The following is a 19,338-nucleotide window of genomic DNA, read 5'->3' on the forward strand; positions in this document are numbered from 1 at the left end:
GAAATATGATTGAAGTTTGGCACCCTGTTAGTGATAGCGATCCTTGGAAACCATAAGAATACAGTAGACGTGATGGTCCCTACACATGATAAATGTTCAATATGTATTGTCAGTGAGTTTATGAGCTACCACCTTCCCAGTACACAGTGGTATAGCCAAGACAGGAATGTACTAAACATTTCAGGCACCTAGCTACATGTAGATTGTTCTTAAAGCTACAGGCTTCTTTTATCTGTTACTCATCAGAGGGAATGTTTCTTTGTTTTTGTTTTCGTGTTATATCAGCTTATGTGCAAGAAGTATGTGAGCTGAGGGTAGTAACAATCACATCCGTGGATAACATAAACAACAAAAATGCCCAAATTCACTCTGCTCCTGACCATTTCCCAAGCTTTCCACAGCCTGAGGGGACAAGATCCATCCATAAGAAACATTTCAACGCGTTTGCCAGGACAGTCTCCCCAGTTCTAAGACACAGATGCGATGTGTGGCAGAGGCAGAGTGGATGCCAAGAAACTGTGTATGACTGGCTCTGCTCTTCACTGCCTCTTTCAGTAAATCACAGACAGACAGCAAAGGCTACTGCGCTCAGTACAGAGGGGAGGTGTGCGACTCGGTCCTGGCGAAAGACGCCCTTGTCTTTTTCAACATCTCCTACACCGACCCCGAGGAGGCCCAAGAGCTGTTGATCCACAGGGCGTGGAGTGAGCTGAAGGCTGTGAGCCAGCTGTGCCGGCCAGCTGCCGAGGCTCTGCTGTGTAACCACCTCTTCCAAGAGTGCAGCCCCGGAGGAGTACCTGCTCCCAGGCCCGTTTGCAGGTAAAACTTTGAAATCTGTTTCCCCCCTGTACGTATCTTGGAAAAGAAGGAATTGCTGTGATCAGTAGGTCGGGCAAAATTTGCTGTTCACCCAAAAGAAGTAATTAAAAGGATAAAATTCCTCCCAATTAAACCATGGATGGCAACCTATAAAACAAATATACTGAACTTACAGTCTGTTTCAGTCAGAAAGTGCCTTGTACACCACAAAGGAGCCCTGTGACACAGGTGTGCACATGCAATGCATGCACAAACAAAATCTCTTCTTGATAGGGACATAGGGCACCCGTTATTCTCCCCCCGTTTGTGTGTGTGTGTCTGTCTATCTGTCTCTCTCTTCTCTGTCTCTGTCTCTGTCTCTGTCTCTGTCTCTGTCTCTGTCTCTGTCTCTCTCTCTGTGTGTGTGTGTGTGCATCTATCTGTTTCTGTCTTCCTGTCTCTCTGTGTGTCTGTCTCTTTCTCTGTGTGTCTCTGTCTGTCTGTGTGTGTGTGTATGACGCAGGCGCACGCGCGTGTGCTCATGCATACATGTGTGCATGTTACATAAGCAATCTACCACGTGCCTGCACCCAAGCCCTTACACACTTTATTTTCCCTCTTAAAGTATTTGTCCTCTTCTTATCAGCTCTAACAATCTTAATTTGAAATTACCCAGGTTTCTCTTGATGCAGTTTGTCCTAGTAAACTCAAACAAATGTTAACTTCCAAAGTCCAATTAGTCTAACCAGTCTTTCTTTAGTTCCTCCACTCATTATACAACCTGCCCAAAACCTCAGTGATTAATGTGGCGTTCCGGGTGGAAGCGTCTTACATCCTCAGGGCAGGTCTCTGGGATGGGCTCCCAGGGAACCCAAAGGGCTTCTGTGAAGGGTGGCAGGAGCTGCTGCTGTGTTCCTGAAAGCAGAACTCGCAGAAGCTCATGGTGTAGTCCTTTCTCAAGCCCCGCCCACCAACTCCAGGCAATAGTCCACGCCCCTTAGTTCTTAACACTGCTGACTTTGTTTCTGTACCTTTTTAAAAAAAGGTTTATTTATTTTATTTTACATATAGGAAAGTTTTTCTTGCATACATGTATGTGCGCCATCTAAGTACCCATTGGATTCCCTGAAACCACAGTTGCAAATGGTTGTGAGCCACCACATGGGTGCTGGGAATTGAACCTGAATCTTCTGCAAGAGCAAGAAGTGTTCATAACCTCTGAGCCATCTCTTCTGCCCCTGTATCTTCATTTTTTAATATGAACTTCGAGAAGAGGATATTATATAATTCATTCTAACGTTCAAAAAAAAATTAAGCAAGATAGTATTTCATCTCAAAGCATAGAACGTTTCTTATAATGTCTTGCATTATTTAAGTAAAAAAAAAAAAAAAAAAAAGAGCCGTATAAAAATGCTTTTGTAAGCAAAAAACACTACGACGTGATGGAGTTTTGAAAGCACAAAATGTAAGCCCCACTGCAAATTTGGCTTCAGCTCCTCGTGATTCACTGAAACCTTCTCGCCTTACGGCCTTTCAGAGAGTACTGCCTGGCGGTGAAGGAGCTTTTCTGTGCAAAGGAATGGCTGGCAATGGAAGGAAAGAGCCACCGAGGCCTCCACAGATCCGGGATGCATCTCCTCCGGGTGCCAGACTGCAGCCAGCTTCCCAGCATGCACCGGGACCCCATGGCCTGCACAAGACTGCCATATTTAGGTAACAAAGAATTCCCTCCAGATTTTGGAAGTTAAGGAAAGTTTACTGTTTTCAGTCAAATAAGGTGTGTACTTAAAGCTCCTAACATTCATTTTTAGGCTTTCTAGGCTGTTCTAATGTTTTTCGCTTGGCCATCTCTACACATGTACTAAGGAGAATCCTAATGCTATCCTAATTGCCTAGGTTATAAAGACTCATTTATTTTCAGATAAATCAAAGGGCACTTTCAGCTGCTGCTTGGATCTTGTTTCATTTCATAGGGGACTCTTACAAGTGTAACCTTTTCCGTAATGTATGGGGAAAATGGCTAAGAAGCATCTCATGTTTTGTCAGAGGAATGGCATAAAGGAATAAATAATCCTCTTTCTTAGTCAACGATGCAGATTTTTGTAAGCATGCAGAAAATAAGCCACATGTTTGAAAATGCTGACCTCACAAAACACAACCAAGCCACTGACTGCATGGTGCTTTACGGATTTCATTTGTGAGGCTGTTGTTACACTAATGGCTGGTTTCATTTCAAAGATGCCTTCTTTACATCTGAGTGCTCATCTGTCATTCATGTAAACGCTGACAGGGAAAGTCGCTTTTCTTAGCACTAGCTCGGACGATCTAGGAGGTGTCTTAATATTTACTTAAAATCAATTTTTATCCTTTCCCCCTCAGATTATAAAAAAGAAAACATAACAAGTAAGTAATTCCGTTTGTGCCTCTGAAATCTTCTGTGTCTGTAAGTGAATTCGTGCATGTATATTTACCCCACACTTCCCCATATGCAGAACAGAATGTCCCTATCATCCTCAGCACGCACTCAGGGTCGGAGCTCATCCACCCCCTCAGCTTATAGCCTTTAAGTGGCACACTGGAGGACGTGTGGTGCTTGTGACTGGAACAAATACTATCTCATACCTCAAATGTTGGCCTCTTTTAAACCTCATCCGTCAGTTAAGTTTAAGTGTAGCCTTTTGATTCTGCAGTCACAATTTTAAATTCTGTCATTGTTTTTGGATGGAAACAAATCCTGTTTTTTCCCTCTATTGAGCTGACTTGTAATCTTTATTTGCAACGTTTTTTTTTTTTTTTTTTTTGAGAATAGATGTAGTTTTCTCCCTTTGTCTTTTTTTAGTCTTCTTTTAGGTTTTCATACAAAAATTCCATATTAATTATAGAACCTCTTGTCCTTTGGCCAACAAGGAAAAATAAAAGGGCCAATAGGTCACCTATAATCCTACTTTTTTTCTTTCTTTCTTTTTTTTTTTTTTTTGGTTTTTTGAGACAAGGTTTCTCTGTGTAATCTTTGCTTTCCTGGACTGACTTTGTAGGCCAGGCTGGCCTTGAACTCACAGAAATCCCACCTGCCTCTACCTCCCCAAGTGCTGGGATTACAGGTGTGCACCACCGCACCCCGCTCTAATTCTACTTTTTAAAGTATTTTGCTTTAATTCTAAAACTAATCATTCTAATAGAAACACAAAGAAAAGTTCCTAGTATGTCAATGGCATCTCAATTTCTTATTGTGTTTATTTATTAGCAGTTCTTTGAGACAGTGACACACTTCCTCCAACCTACTCCAACAAGGCCATAGCTCCCAATAGTGCCACACCCGATGGGCAAGGCATTCAAACATGAGGCTATGGAGGCCATACCTACTCATACCACCATGGTTGGTTTCTACTGTTGTGGCTTTAGGAGAGCCACTTTTCAGATAGTGTTTGCAATGCTAAGCGAAAGGCCAGCAAAAAAGTAAAGTTTCCTGCTACAATTCCTGATGCCTCAACCCCTGGGACCCACATGAAGCAGGAGAGAAATAGCTCCTGCAAGTTGAAATGCTGAGCAGCACAGAACTAGCTACAGATATTAATTTCCTTGTCTTTAGAAAACAGTTTTCTGAGAAGCTGGATGCATTTGAGAAAATTAGCTTCAAATGTTTGTAAAGGGGTCATTTTCTCTCCACATAGGTGGGTTATGTTTGTGCTCTCTGAGTCAGAAGCAAGTGCTTGTCTCTGTTATCTTATAGCGGGTTAGTATTCTAACAAAGAAAGTGCCCTTTTGCACACAGCAAGTTGGGTTCTGGGGAATGTATTAAGCCCTCAAATGGTCCTTGTTTTATATTTTTTAAAAAGATCTTATTACATTAATTTACTTTGAGTGTGTGTGCGTGTGCACGTGTGCGTGTGTGTGCGTAAGGATGACTTGTGCGAGTCGGCATGTATGTGTGTGTGTGCATGTGTGTGTGTGTAAGGATGACTTGTGAGAGTTGGCATGTATGTGTGTGTGCATGTGTGTGTGCGTGTGCATGTGTGTGTGTGTGTAAGGATGACTTGTGAGGGTCGGTTCCACCATATGGGTCCTGGGGATCAAACTCAGTTCACATTGGTTAATGCCTTTAGCCACTGAGCCATCTTGCCTGGCCCTGCATTGCTGCTTCTTAATAGACTCCAAATTTCATTACTAGCTCGTTTTGAGAGACAATGGAGGGAGATTTTAAAATCCTTCTTCATCTTTCCATTATTTTCGGCTTGGTCGAACACAGGAACTAGAGTCTCAGTAGTTTCTCGGTTTGTTTTACTTTGACAGTATCTTTTGCTGAAGTGAAATGTCTCCTCGAACACGTCATGACTGTGCCGTATTTACATTACTCTGAGCTAAGTGTACTGTTTGTCTCTTCTGTGGGATTGCGCATATCTTCCTGGCACGCTCAGTAGCAAGCCTGCCTTTTGTTTCAAGGTTTCTGAAGGAAAATGCTGTGTGGCTTTTTCTGGTAATGGAGAGCTGCGTCCCATCAAGTCTCTCGTCCCTTCTGACTTTACTCTCACCATTCCTGTCCCTGGAGAGTGAGTGTCTGTTCACTCCAGTCCTGACAAACTGACTGGTGTGGTAGGTACAGACTCTCTTAAGTACCCCCAGCAGTACTATGAAAGTAGGTGCTATGAGCATGTTCCACGCTACACCCTAGTCAAACAGGTCAACCGACTCGCCCAGGTCAACCACCTCAACCACGTGGCCTATCTAGTGTGGGGGTGAGCCAATATTTAAGCCCCAATCTGTCTGATTCTGCCTCCATCATCAATGTCTAATTTTAAATTGTCACAACTTATGTTTCTATATTATCTTCTTTTTTAATTTCCAAGACTTCACATGAAAAGCTTGCCTGCTTGTCGTCACAGACGCATTCTAAAGGAGACGCCCATGGCTTTTCACATTCCATTAGGAGTGACTGGTCTTGAGAAGCTCCCATTGACAAAAATGTTTCTAACTTTAAATCATCCAGACAGCTTGACAACCATTTAATCACCATTTAGATAAATATATGGTTTGCTTCTAAAATTCAGTTTCCATAATGGCCAGCTACTATTTTGGCCACAAATAAAGGGAGGGAGGGAGGGAGGGAGGGAGAAAGGGAGGGAGGGAGGGAGGGAGGGAGGGAGGGAGGGAGGGAGGACGAGTGAGTTTTGTAATGTGTTAATATTTTAATCATTGGAAATGCTGGCTGGGCCTGTCTTTTGGGGGATGGGAAAGCTAGAAACTCAGAAACAGAATTGGAAACGATTTTAATAGTTTCTTCCACCTAAATTTTCCTACAGGGGGCGCTCTACTCTGCACTGTCTCTGCAGGCATTCTCTTTCCCAACTAGAAGTCACTCCATTAATTGTGAGACCGTTTCAGCCATTTGGTCCGTTGTGTTGTGGCTGATCATTTTTCCACTTCCTTTGATGCACCCTTTGTAGCACAAACTTAAAAAGTATTTGGAGACGCATCTTCTGTCTCCTTGTAGTTTCTTCCTCTTTGCACTAAACACGCCCAATTTCCAACTTTTTCTTTCGTGAGATGAGGTTCATAGCCGCTGCCTTCATATCTACCCTGCCCTGGCAGTAGGGAGGATGGAGGGGATGCTCAGAACTGGATGCAGTAGACAGTTCATGATATGACAACAATTAGAACGCAGTCCTTCTGTGGTGATGGCTTGGTCTTCTATGAGTGTAGAGTGAACTCATGCTGACCACCTAAGCATCTCCCTGTGTCGGCTCGGGGAGGAGATTCAGATAGCAGAGTGCTTGTTGTGCAAGCACAAGGATGTGAGTTCAATCCCCAGCACAGTGGTAGAAAGAGAGGTGTAATGATGTACACGTGTGATCTCAGGCTGGACAGGCAGAGAGGCAGGTGGATTCCTAGGATTTGGTCTTTACTTATTTTGAGCTAGTTATTTTTCCACTGTTGTTCAAAAGCCAGATCCCAGCTTCCCCTTTCCATTTCCTCATTCTGACCACCATGAACCCTGTAGCATCTCAGTGAGGGGCTCAGCATACGTGTATCTCGTCCTTTGTCTCCCCAGCATTAGTGATTTCTTCTCCTTGAAGAGTGACTCTTTTTTTTTTTTAATTCTTATTTAGAGAATTAGACAAAGTTCCCAGTCATGTCACCATTTCTATTTAGGTTTGGAAGTACATGTTTTTATTATTGCTCCTTTATTCTTATCATCTCAAAGTCCCATTCAGATTCAGTTGGCAGTGGAGAGTTGTTTTGTGTATCTTCTCAAGGGAAGTCTTGAGAGTGAGTATCATCCAGTAGTCTCATCTTGCCTCAATAACTGAGGTAAAATAGCAAACTAAGAAGATTTTGGGTGTCACTACATGTCTCTAACCAGCCTGTAGATGTAGTTGCATCCTTTGTAGCTTCTAGTTTAGAAAGTGGAATAGTTTAATATGTTTGAATATTTTTCTCGTATTTGTTTTGTTGTTGTTGCTGTTGTTTTTGTCTAGACAGAAGCCTTTAGATGTTCTCTTTATCTGTGGTGTGTGTGTGTGTGTGTGTGTGTGTGTGTGTGTGTGTGTAATCCTACCCAATGGTGTGCATCAGATAATCTCTTTATGACTCCTTAGGAGGTCATGCTAGGATCTTAAGATCAGCCATAATGGGAATGGTATCGTGGAGGTCTAGGTTGCGGCTGAGATATCTTTCTAAGGCACAAAGCTGACCAGCTGCTTCACTGCTTAACACCCTCCTGTGGTCTTCTCCAATTGATGCAGAGCAAAAGCCGAATAACTCCCATTCGCATGTGAGACCTTCTTATGGCCCAAAGCTCATGTTGCCCATAACTGTAGATGTCTCCACCTGGAACAACGGAACTGTCAGGTGTGCTTTTGAAGAAGCATCTTGGTTCCAACCCATACAAGCTACATTTCCATTGTAAAAATATCTCCCTACCTGCATTCCACTCAACTCTTGTAGTACCCCGCCCCAAGCAGTCATCTTGGTTTTGGGCTTTTAAGATACAATAGCAAAACACAATAGAGGGAGCAGCTTGTAACCCCAAAAATCTGTTTCTCGGAGCTCTGGAAGTTGGCTGTCCAGGATTAAGACATGGACATATTTGGTGTCAGGTGAGGACCATCCGCATGGCTGCTGTAGCTACAACTTCAGATGTTGTTATCTTCGCACTGTAACACCACATGGCAGAAGGGAGGAGCCACTCAGATCTCTTTGATAAGGGCATATATCACATGTGGCTTTCAAGAGCCACAAATGCTCAGACTGTAGTGGCTTTCCACTAGTGTTGCCCTTTCGTTATTTATATCTAATTTACATTTGCATCAGAAGACTCACGCAGCATGCTGAGACTTGTGCTGTTAGTGCCCCTACGTGCTCTTGACATGTTTTACGACTCTTACCACAGCCTCTTGCATTTTGTTGCTAACAGTCTGCTTAGTGATTGGTTCCTCCTTGACAAGTCGGCTCCCGATGCTTCTGATTCCTACACATCATTAACAAGAATCAATGTCCTAGTGTAGGATGAGTGACTACCTGGTGACCATCGGGAAAAAGATGAAGATATAAATTTTATTAAGACAAATTAAGGCTAGAAGGGGAATTTCATGGAAAATTGATTCGGCCATTTGGCTCTAGGGGGGTGATTGACATGGCTCTGGTGGAAATCTGCACAACTTGCTCTTGCAAGCAACAGTCAAAGAATCCTAATAGAACTGTCCAGGGAGGAAGATGTATTTGAATCCATACAGCGGAACTACTGGTCAAACGATGGAAATTCTTGCATTTAGAAAATAAACCTTACAGAATGATCATGAATTTTTAAGAATACATCATTAAAGTCTATTTTATAATAATTCAGTGTGTGTGTGTGTGTGTGTGTGTGTGTGTGTGTGTGTGTGTGTGTGTACATATGTATGTGGGTAGGTGCACCTGTGTACATATGTGGAGACCAGACATTTCTTTATCACTATCCATCTGTTTTTTGTTTTTTGTTTGTTTGTTTGTTTTTTGAGACAGGGCCTCACCCATTGGTGAGATGGGCCAGCCCGTGAGCTCCGGGACCCAGCTGTCTGCGCCATGTCCCCTGCATTGGAGTACAAACGCATGCCACCACACTCCACTTTTTTCTTGAGTTCTGGAGATCCAAACTCCTATTCTCATTCTTGCATAGCAAAAGCATCATCTGACGAATCCAATTTTTAATATTTTTGAGGGAAAAAAAAACTGACCCATATACTTCCTGACTGTATCACATCAACTTCACAAATTATATTATCTCACATATTATATATAATATGAACAGCTCTGTAAAATCCAGGTATAAAAATAGACATCAATCTATATATTTTAATATTTATTCTTACTGTGTTAAGAATGGGAAGTTTAGCTGACTCTTGTAAACCTTCCTTTGGATTGAAAAATTCAGGGGTGACTGTGGACCAGCATTAGAACCTAGGGAGTCTAACCCCACCACTGCTGTGCCCTGATGTGGTGAGCTGTCACCAATCCCACGCAGATATTTACTGCTGTGCTGAATATCTTCCTGTCCCATATGTCTTCATAAGTCACAACAGTGACCACGCTTGATCTCTACAGATCAAAAACACTTGCTTAGCCATTGGTAGTTGTAGGCTCACTTTTTTTAACCACTATATTTTATTACACACTTATTACGTGAGCACACATCACTTATAACCTGACGAACCGAAACAATATGAAAAGAGGATTAACGAACACAATACCAAAACCATAAGGATACCAGTTCCGAGGAGCGATTCTCCTGGTGTAGTCAGCAAGATTTCTCCTGCTGGAACTTGAAGTAACCAGAACGCGGTACCTCAGCAGGAGCTGGATTCTAGAAGCCTTCCCTCCAGCAGTTCTCTCTAGGAGCCTTTCAAAGTGGCCAAAACTATTCGAAGTCTCCAAAAAGCCCTGCCTCCAATTCTGGGCTCATTTATATATCTCCTCCCAGAGTCTGTTTATGGGATCTTTTCAGCTGGCAACAATCAAGCTCCCGCAAGAGGTGGTCCGTCTTCTAGTGGATTAACCTCACCTGTTCTCTCATGAGACCATTCCGATCCCACACTTGGGATCATAACGAAAACAAGTTTATCTCTCCTTCAGGTAGTCAGGGTGTTCATTGTGTCCACTCCTAGACTAAAAGTTGGACATAAGCGCCCCTTATAGCCTGTACTTTCGTGAATGCTGTGTTTCAAGCGGCCCTGGGTACCTGCTGTATCAATGACTTTCTTTTGTTCAGCTAGCAGTGCTGAGCTGTCCCCACTCTAGACTAAGAGGCAGACACAGGCACTATTTACAACCATCACTTTCAAAAACCCCCTTTCCAAATGCCATTGGCTCCTATTGAAATACAGATTTTTCTTTTCTGTTTTTGATTATTTTTTTATTTTAACATGTTTCTGTTTGTGAAACCTGTATTTTCTTACTCTATTTGGATTGGTTAGCAATTGCTCCCTCAGGCACTTGTGAGAAGCATCTGTCAGATGACTGGTGTGTGCTTTTTCCTTTTCTGCTAACATTTCTGGGTTGCATATTAGCGCTATAGATCCTTTAATGGGTTAAAAGAGTGTTCTATAGATGGGACATATTGTAATATTGAACTTTTACCTCCCCAAAGCCTCAAACAGTATGTTTGTCATTATACAATGGTTTTAAAAAGTAATTTCTTGCCTGTGGCTGTACTGTGTCTATTTCTTATTCAGATTCTGCAACTACTGTATTCCTATCATTTCGCCTAAGTGTGATTGCATAATTATGTACTATTTCGTCTTTATTGATCTGAGAGTCTCTTGAGATAACACTTCTTTCTTAATTGCTACACTGTGGCTTTCTTGTCTTTTCCAGTTAAAATTCTCCTCATCAAACCATGTTTTAAATGTTTAAAAGACCAGTAATTTTACTCTGTCGTCTGTGGTATGTGTGGTCCCACTCTGTAACCTCTGCTTGCATAGGTGTACCAATGTGTGTCCTGTTTCCCTTTGCTCTCAAGAATTACTGTTGCTTGTCTAAAGTCTCATAACTCCACTCATCCTCTTCGGTATGTCTAACAGGAGAAGATAAAGCCACGAGTTTATCAATGAAGATAATTTTAGCCAAATTTCATACGTGCCATTAAGACTTTCATTTACTGACTTATAACAATGGTTACTTTAAATTTTTTAACCATAAGAGTTACAGAGCTTTCTTCTTCTTCTTCTTCATAATCCTGTTGGATTTTATTTAACCTCCCATTGTAGGCATTTTTGTGAGAGAGCAGAGTTTTGTGATTTGTGCCTTTGAGATCAATTGAGGTTTATCCCCGTAGCCTGCGTTAGCCACATCTGTCCGTGTTCCCCAGATACTTGGAGAAATCATCTTCACTCCCTTTAGGCTACAAAATTGATTTTTAGATGTCAAGACTCTTTTTGGTCATTTATAAACTATTCTGTTTTCATGTTTTTACCTTTGGTCACTCTACAAAAAAGATTCAAGGCATGTGTAAGAAGGTTGTTTAAATAGTCCCCGTGAACTTGCAAGATGCAAGCAAAGCGACAGAAGTGTGGCATCTGCTGATCTACAGCACAACGCAGATTTTACTTGTTTTTAAATCTCATTGGCCTTTTACATGGGAGTTTGACGAGTTCAGGTTTTAGATGAATCTGCTTCTGCTCATTATGTTCCAATGGCTTCATTTTTCTTCGTTATTATTTTCATTATTTGTAAGCCTACTACTACTACTACAACTGCTACTGCTACACACACGTGCATGCACACACATACACATGCATACATACACATGCACACACATGCAAACACATATACACATACACATGTACATACATGCATACACATATACACATACACACACATGCATACACACACATGCATACACACATGCATACACACATGCATACACACATGCATACACATACATGCATACACACACATGCATACACATACATGCACACACACATGCATATACACACACATACATCTCAGACATTCTCACCTTCAACTTCAGACTCATTACATGAAAATATTTTTACTGCATACTTTTCCAAGTGCTGTCACTCATACATAGTATATAAGGAGCCTAAGTCCAAGATTCAGATTTCTTATAGGAATGCATATTTCCTTCCCCTTGCAAATGAACCTTATTGGAGTATTAATATTAGACTTTATGGACAGACAACCAAGGAGCACCTGACCCACTGCCATATTGTTAACGTTGTGGTAGCAAGTACTTCATACAAAACCTGACTCTTAAAGGTTCCAAAATAAGCACAAAGAACTACTGCTTGCTTGCAGCATTCCCATCAGTGGTGTCCTCCAAGCCGAGCGTGGACATTCCCAATTTGCCTTCCTCCACGTCTTCCTTTGCTGTCTCGCCCGCGTACTCCATGACTGTCATCATCTCCATCATGTCCAGCTTTGCCGTGTTTGCTCTTCTTACCATCGCTACTCTTTATTGCTGCCGGAGAAGGAAAGAGTGGAAAAGTAAGAAAAGGTGAGGATTGCGTTGAAGCCAATCGCCCGAAGTCGCGCCTTATTATAACCCACATACTCAGTTTGGGAACTGGGGATGGGAAATGTCTGTCATACCAGCATTGTCTTACTAGCATCCATACTCTGGCTTTAAAATTCAACACCCCTTACTTTGTACTTTAAAAAGGCCATGGGTACCAAAGTCAGTTTTTATAACTGGTAGAACTTAAATAGTTATGTGGATGAAAATGGCTTCTCCTGCATCCTTTCTTCTCCCAGCTTTGCTGCTGATGTGGATGGTGATGAGATGAGCCTATTGACTGGAGACCAAGCAACAGACTTTATCATTCTCAAGCCCAAGAGTCTCCAGCCATCTTACTATTTATTATATGCTCTGTGTATTTCTAAATATCTCTAAGGATCCAGTTCTAAGTGCAAGGGCCACTGTTGATCTTGCCTCTCTCACCTGCAGAGAGTCAGCAGCGGTGACCCTCACCACATTGCCTTCTGAGCTCCTTCTGGACAGACTCCATCCCAACCCCATGTACCAGAGGATGCCTCTCCTCCTGAACCCCAAGTTGCTCAGCCTGGAGTATCCCAGGAATAACATTGAGTATGTCAGAGACATCGGAGAGGGAGCATTTGGAAGGGTCTTCCAAGCGAGGTAAAGTTAACTATGGGGAAAAACATTCTCTGCTGAAGTTCACTACGTTTGAAAAGTAACCAGGTTGTCAGAAGGATCTACTGGGAATAAAAGTTATTATTGGGTCATTTTATTCTTTACATAATTTGTTTGTATTGAAAGCTATTTTTGAGGTTTTTATTTTTTGTTTTATGTGTTGGGGCTTTGCCTGCATGTATGTCTGTGCACCGTGTGGGTGCACAGAAGCCAGAGGATGGCATTGGATCCACTGAAACTGGAGTTACAGACAAGTGTACGCCATTATGTGTGTCCTCTGGAAAAGCAGCTCGTGCTCTATGCCATCCCTTTACCTCCATGTGTTTTTATTGTGAACCTTGATGCCTGCTTTACTAGAAAGTAGCATGCCTAGAAAGAATGCAGTTTGCTGGGTTTAAATTCTTAATTTAGAGGAGATCCAATGAAAGTACCTTACAAGAAATGACTAGCAATTGAACCATATTTGATTTCTAGAAATCATGTTTCCATACATTTTAGCCATAATTTCTTACATTTATTTGGTAGCAATACCTATTTGCTTCACTTTCGTTTTTCTATTACTAACCTCTGCTTTATTTAAAGTTTCCTTTGAATTAGTGTTTAAGAACTCAGAGTTTGACTTCTATAGACATTAAATAAACATTCATGGAATACGAAAACCAAGGGAAATTGTAAAAATTCAAAAATCAGTGAGTTCAGGAAAGGGGTGTATTTACAGTCAATCATAGCTCTTTTGTTTTTTAAACTTTGTTTGAAATGGAGTAACATACCCACTCTGTGTGGACCTAGATCCACAGACACGTGCTGTGCAGCCAGACGTGGGCTTGGATTAATCACCAGTTGTCAGTCCTGTCCTTGAGCACTCAGCGTCCTACTCCACTTAAAGTAGCCTTGGTATTAAGGCTACATATCTAAAATGAAAAGTCTCACATGCTTACTGTGAGCTTGGCAAGAGGGCATTGTATGCTGTGAGGGCGACACAAAGACAGTCAGCCGCACTCTTCACTTGAGGGATCTAGGTTCAGGCTAACCAGTAGGGGATTATAGTGGATATATTAGCGCTCTCTCTCTCTCTCTCTCTCTCTCTCTCTCTCTCTCTCTCTCTCTCTCTCTCTCTCTGTGTGTGTGTGTGTGTGTATGTGTGTGTGTGTAGTGTGTGTCTAGTTGGTAAGCAATACATTGTCAAATACAATCTATGTTAAGAATAACTAGTTAATTTCTTATCTAGCGTCAAGAAATTTCAGCATAACTTACAGTTGACATCTTCCTTCGCTTTGTGGCTTCGGAAAAGGCTTCATAAGTGTGTGTGGGGGGCAGTATATAAATGTGAGTAAATGTAAGCACGGGGGGCATGAACATCCCCATCTTTGGTTTACCTCTCAGGGCTCCAGGCTTACTTCCTTATGAACCTTTCACTATGGTGGCTGTGAAGATGCTTAAGGAGGAGGCCTCGGCAGACATGCAAGCCGACTTCCAGAGGGAGGCAGCCCTCATGGCGGAATTTGACAACCCCAACATTGTGAAGCTCTTAGGTAGGAAAATATAACTGAAAAAAATTGTTCCTCAAAAAAGATGTTTTCTCAGGTTTTCTTCTTTTGCATTTCACTTATTTATCCTTTTGCCTTACTCTCTGATCAGTGCTGTATGCCTCTTCCTTTCCTAGTTTAGCCTTTCCACCTACCTCCCCACATTCCTTCTACCCCAGATTTCAGAACACTTTGTGTTTCACAGATACCCACCTTTAATTCCACCATTTCTGATTTTCTCTGTCATTGCTGCCTCTTTTCTGGTTCGAAGTTTTTCCAAGTGTCTTCACATGAAGAAAATTTCCTTGACACTCATTCACCATCATGGAATCTATTAAGGCCTAAAAATATATACATCTCATTTGTCCATTTTTTTCTTAACTAGAATATCTTAATTTAAGTAATATGTTTGCTCACTGTTGTGTCACCATTTCATCATAGATTCATAAATTTAACAAGTATTAATTGAATAGTTTATATAATTACATAGAAATAAATAAAACTTCCAAAATCATCTGGCCTTACAGAGCCGACATTCTTTTTGAGAGACAGATATAGAAGTAAACATGGCTTATATTCCTCCTGATTTTTTTAAAAACTCAAAATAAAGGAAAACTTTTTGGAATGTGAGCTAATATTTTTGAAGACTGCAGCGAGCATGTGGCATTTGTGTAAAGACCTAGCAGAGGTAAGAGGCTGGCAGCAGAAGTAAGAGGCTGAGTGGAGAATGAGATGCACTTGCACAGGCCCCAGGGCAAGCTTGTCCGGTTCTTAAAGAACACAAGCTGGAGTCGGGAAGAGGGTACTCTGTGTGTAAAGTGTCCACTGCACCAGCAGGATGCCTGAGGTTGGATCCCCAGCACCCACAGAAGGGCTAGGCATGGTGATACATGGCTGTAAATCCCAACACTGGGTGAGTTGAGACAGGAGGATCCCTGGACTTGAAGCCAGGCAGCCTAGTGGACCTGGTGGGATTCAAGGTCAGTGAGAGACTCTGTATCAAAAAAATAAGGTGGGGAGCAAGTAAGAAAGAGACTTGAGCAGGGCACGGTGGCGCACGCCTTTAATCTTAGCACTGGGAAGGCAGAGGCAGGTGGAGCACTGTGAGTTCAAGGCCAGCCTGGTCTACAAAGCAAGTCCAGGACAGCCAGGGATACACAGAGAAACCCTATCTCAAAAAACCAAAAGAAAAACAAGAGACTTGACATGGGTGTTTATACTCCACATCCACACGCATACATGTACACATGCATGTGAATATACATATAGCTTTATATGCAACCATAAACATACACACACACACACACACACACACACACACACACACACAGGAGAGAGAGAGAGAGAGAGAGAGAGAGAGAGAGAGAGAGAGAGAGAGAGAGAGAGAGAGAGAGAGAGAGAGAGAGAGGTGATGGATGCCATGGGGAGGTTGAAAGATCCTACTAGACCTTCACAAAAAGAACTAATGGATAGAAAGAGTGTGAGAAATAGTCTTCCTCAGGGAAGAGCTCAGCAACTCTTATCCAGCACCAAATGGTCAGCCCTGAAAATATACATACAAGTAACATTATACAGACTGACTGGCCAAGTTGTATTTAGGAATATGTATTATATACGTGCATATATATGTATGGAACAACAGTGAAAAATGAGGCCATGAATTTGAAAGAAAGTAAGATGGGGGAGAAATTACAATTATAGTATAATCTCAAATGTTAAAAAAAAAAAAAGATAAAAGTCTAAAATTCGAACAATTTTACTATGGCTACCTAATAAGTTCCTCTAAGAATCTTGGATTTGTTTTTTGTTTTTGTTCTGTTTTTGTTTTTCCTAAATGTGGTAGATCTCCCTTGTTCTCACTCTTCAGAGATCCAAACACAAGGATTGCATCACCCATTCCTGAATCCACTTACATTTGTTACAGTAAGTCTGAGTGATTTAAAGAAACAGGGAACATAATCCCTCCACTCCAAGAGATAAGATGTTGGGGGAGCACATCGAACACAATGAATGTGTAGGAAGCAAGGTAGTAGTATAGGTGAAAAGATAACAGACGTCTTACAAAGAGAAGAAATACAATGACTCTTACCAGGTAACAGGGCATGTTCAAGCAAAGAAGGGGGTTCACGGTATGACAAACGATGTCCATAATACTTGGGACCACATCTTTTCTGGTCTGGTCTTTTGATTTTGGAGCGCTCCTTCTTTGTGGAAAGTTCCAGTCTAACTAAGATATTCTGATTGCAGGTGTGTGTGCGGTAGGGAAGCCGATGTGCCTGCTCTTTGAATACATGGCCTATGGTGACCTCAATGAGTTCCTCCGAAGCATGGCCCCTCACACCGTGTGCAGCCTCAGCCACACTGATCTGTCCACGAGGGCTCGGGTGTCCAGCCCTGGTCCCCCACCCCTATCCTGCGCAGAACAGCTCTGCATTGCCCGGCAGGTAGCAGCTGGCATGGCCTACCTGTCGGAGCGCAAGTTTGTCCACCGGGACTTGGCTACCAGGAACTGCCTGGTGGGGGAGAACATGGTGGTGAAGATTGCAGACTTTGGCCTCTCTAGGAACATCTACTCCGCAGACTACTACAAAGCTAATGAAAATGACGCCATCCCTATCCGCTGGATGCCGCCTGAGTCCATCTTCTACAATCGCTACACCACGGAGTCGGATGTGTGGGCCTACGGTGTGGTCCTCTGGGAGATCTTCTCCTACGGGCTGCAGCCCTACTATGGAATGGCCCATGAGGAGGTGATTTATTATGTGAGAGATGGCAACATCCTCTCCTGCCCTGAGAACTGCCCCTTGGAACTGTACAACCTCATGCGCCTGTGTTGGAGCAAGCTGCCCGCGGACAGACCCAGCTTCTGCAGTATCCACCGGATCCTGCAGCGCATGTGCGAAAGAGCAGAGGGAACGGTGGGTGTCTGAGGTTGACCAAGCTCCAACAACAACACCTGCTAGGCTCTTTTCCGACTGTGAGTGGGAGGAATCCCACAGCAGAGGCTGGGTAAGACCGTATAAGAAAGGGTTTAACATAGACATCCCGAGCCAGTTGCCTGTTTGCCGGGAGAAACACACCGTGAAGAACCCACGGGTTAAAGGGTCACATTGAAATATGTAGTTGGAGACCCAGGCTAGGAAAGAGGACAGCACGTAGCTCTTCTCCCTCATCCTGCATGAGAGCATCCCGGGTTCCGTTCCTGCATCCTGAGGCTGGTGTGCTCAGGTGGAACCCAAAGCAGGATGGGCGGCTTCATTTTTAACGGAAGACATCCTGTCCATTGCAAAGACAGTGTGCCTTTGTGTACATTTTGGCAAAGGAGAGAAAACCAAAGACATACGATAGGTTCTTTCTGTTTTTCCTCTCTCTTGCATTGAATGTGTAATCACGTGTTTGCATTCTGGAGTCGGGTGTCTATTTGAATGCAAGTGCGGGCCGCACTTCCTGGCTCCTGTTTTCTGTCTGTTCTCCACCTTCCTTGGTGTGCCCGCATCATGGGTGCGATTTGCCTCATTTCTCCTGTTTTTGTTTCTGGAAAAAAATATTTTATAACTTGTTAGTCTACCTTTTTTTTTTTTTTTTTTGAGAACTATATTGTCACATTTTCCTTAAAATAACATAAATGACAGATACATTTCTCACCTCTGTCAAGTATGACTGTTTCATTCTGTACGTCCTCTTGAATATGCCACATAGTAACTCTGTCACCTCGGGCCAGTAACTACTGTAAAGCATGAGGTGTAACATTGGATAGTGCAAGATGCTTTGTGGTCCCAAGCTATTTCACACCGAGTGGTTTTGTGTCTTCTGATCTCTTTTAAAAGGCAGTTTTGGTTGAGTGATCACACAAGTAGCCGTGTGCTGCTTCATAGCTTCTGCACAGCAGATCAAACCATCTTGTTAGTTAATATCATTTTTTTAAAAACTTTCTGGACTCAGGTCCCCAGTGCTTAAAATTTCTCAGTGGATATCTCCTCACATATGTAAGGACTCTGTGGAGGTGATTTGTCATCTATCTGTATGTGGTCTCTAAGCCTGCACTGTATGCCTTGTTATTAATTCCCCCAAGTGTTTTCAATGACTAGGAAGAAAACTTAGTTTTGTATTATCAATTTAAACCAGTCCAAACATCCAGTAGATGGTATGTTTGCCTCAGCATGAGTTCTAATTGTGCTTTTGAGTTAAAAATCACTAAGTTACTTCTTTATTGATTTTACAATCACTAAGTATTAAACCATTAGCTGGCTATTCTATGCTGTAGTGTAGGAACATGGGGCCAGCATCACTTTCTTTTCTGAACATAGATTTTCACATTGTGGACTCACTATACCAATTTAAAGGGGGAGGCATGTTACCAAATGCAGCACAGTGTCAGCAAGTTAGCAGCAAGTCTATGTAACTGTTCAGATACCAAAGACAGCAAAAATGCCAGGTCATTCTGCACACATTCTCTGGTAGGTATTGGGACAGAGCAGACAAAAAAACCTTTCCATCACTTCATGGTTTATCGTGAATCTGTTACATGCCGTGATTATTCTAAAAAGCAAATGCAATATCTGAATAGTATCAACTTTATGGGTATCCCATCATTTAGTCAATTTTAGATTTTGAACATGTGAGATTCCTCCGTTTTTGTTATCATAAACAATATTCTGATTACCTACAGTTGTACAGAGCCCTACATCCCTCTCTCTCTCTCTCTCTCTCTCTCTCTCTCTCTCTCTCTCTCTCTCTCTCTCTTCTATCTCTCTTCTAAGTCAGGACATGTATGGACCAGATGGCATGCACATCATTAAAACTTGTGTTGCGGGAGCAGGAGAGATTGCTCAATGATTACAAGCTCACACTGCTCTTGTAAGAATTGGA

General features: G+C 42.3%; 1 protein-coding gene across 1 annotated transcript in view; it reads left to right on the forward strand.

Moving 5' to 3' along the window:
- The window catches only part of Musk (muscle associated receptor tyrosine kinase), a 142,276-nt gene extending 124,660 nt beyond the window's left edge, over window positions 1-17,616 (forward strand). The window contains exons 11-17 of the mRNA XM_051162526.1: window positions 556-819; window positions 2,336-2,511; window positions 3,178-3,201; window positions 12,088-12,286; window positions 12,737-12,928; window positions 14,327-14,475; window positions 16,717-17,616. Coding sequence (XP_051018483.1) covers window positions 556-819; window positions 2,336-2,511; window positions 3,178-3,201; window positions 12,088-12,286; window positions 12,737-12,928; window positions 14,327-14,475; window positions 16,717-17,399 — 1,687 coding nt within the window. The 3' untranslated portion in view covers window positions 17,400-17,616. The remainder of the gene's footprint in view (window positions 1-555; window positions 820-2,335; window positions 2,512-3,177; window positions 3,202-12,087; window positions 12,287-12,736; window positions 12,929-14,326; window positions 14,476-16,716) is intronic.
- Window positions 17,617-19,338: the final 1,722 nt, after the last annotated feature.

The sequence above is a fragment of the Acomys russatus genome, chromosome 2, assembly GCF_903995435.1.
Source record: "Acomys russatus chromosome 2, mAcoRus1.1, whole genome shotgun sequence".
Taxonomy (NCBI): domain Eukaryota; kingdom Metazoa; phylum Chordata; class Mammalia; order Rodentia; family Muridae; genus Acomys; species Acomys russatus.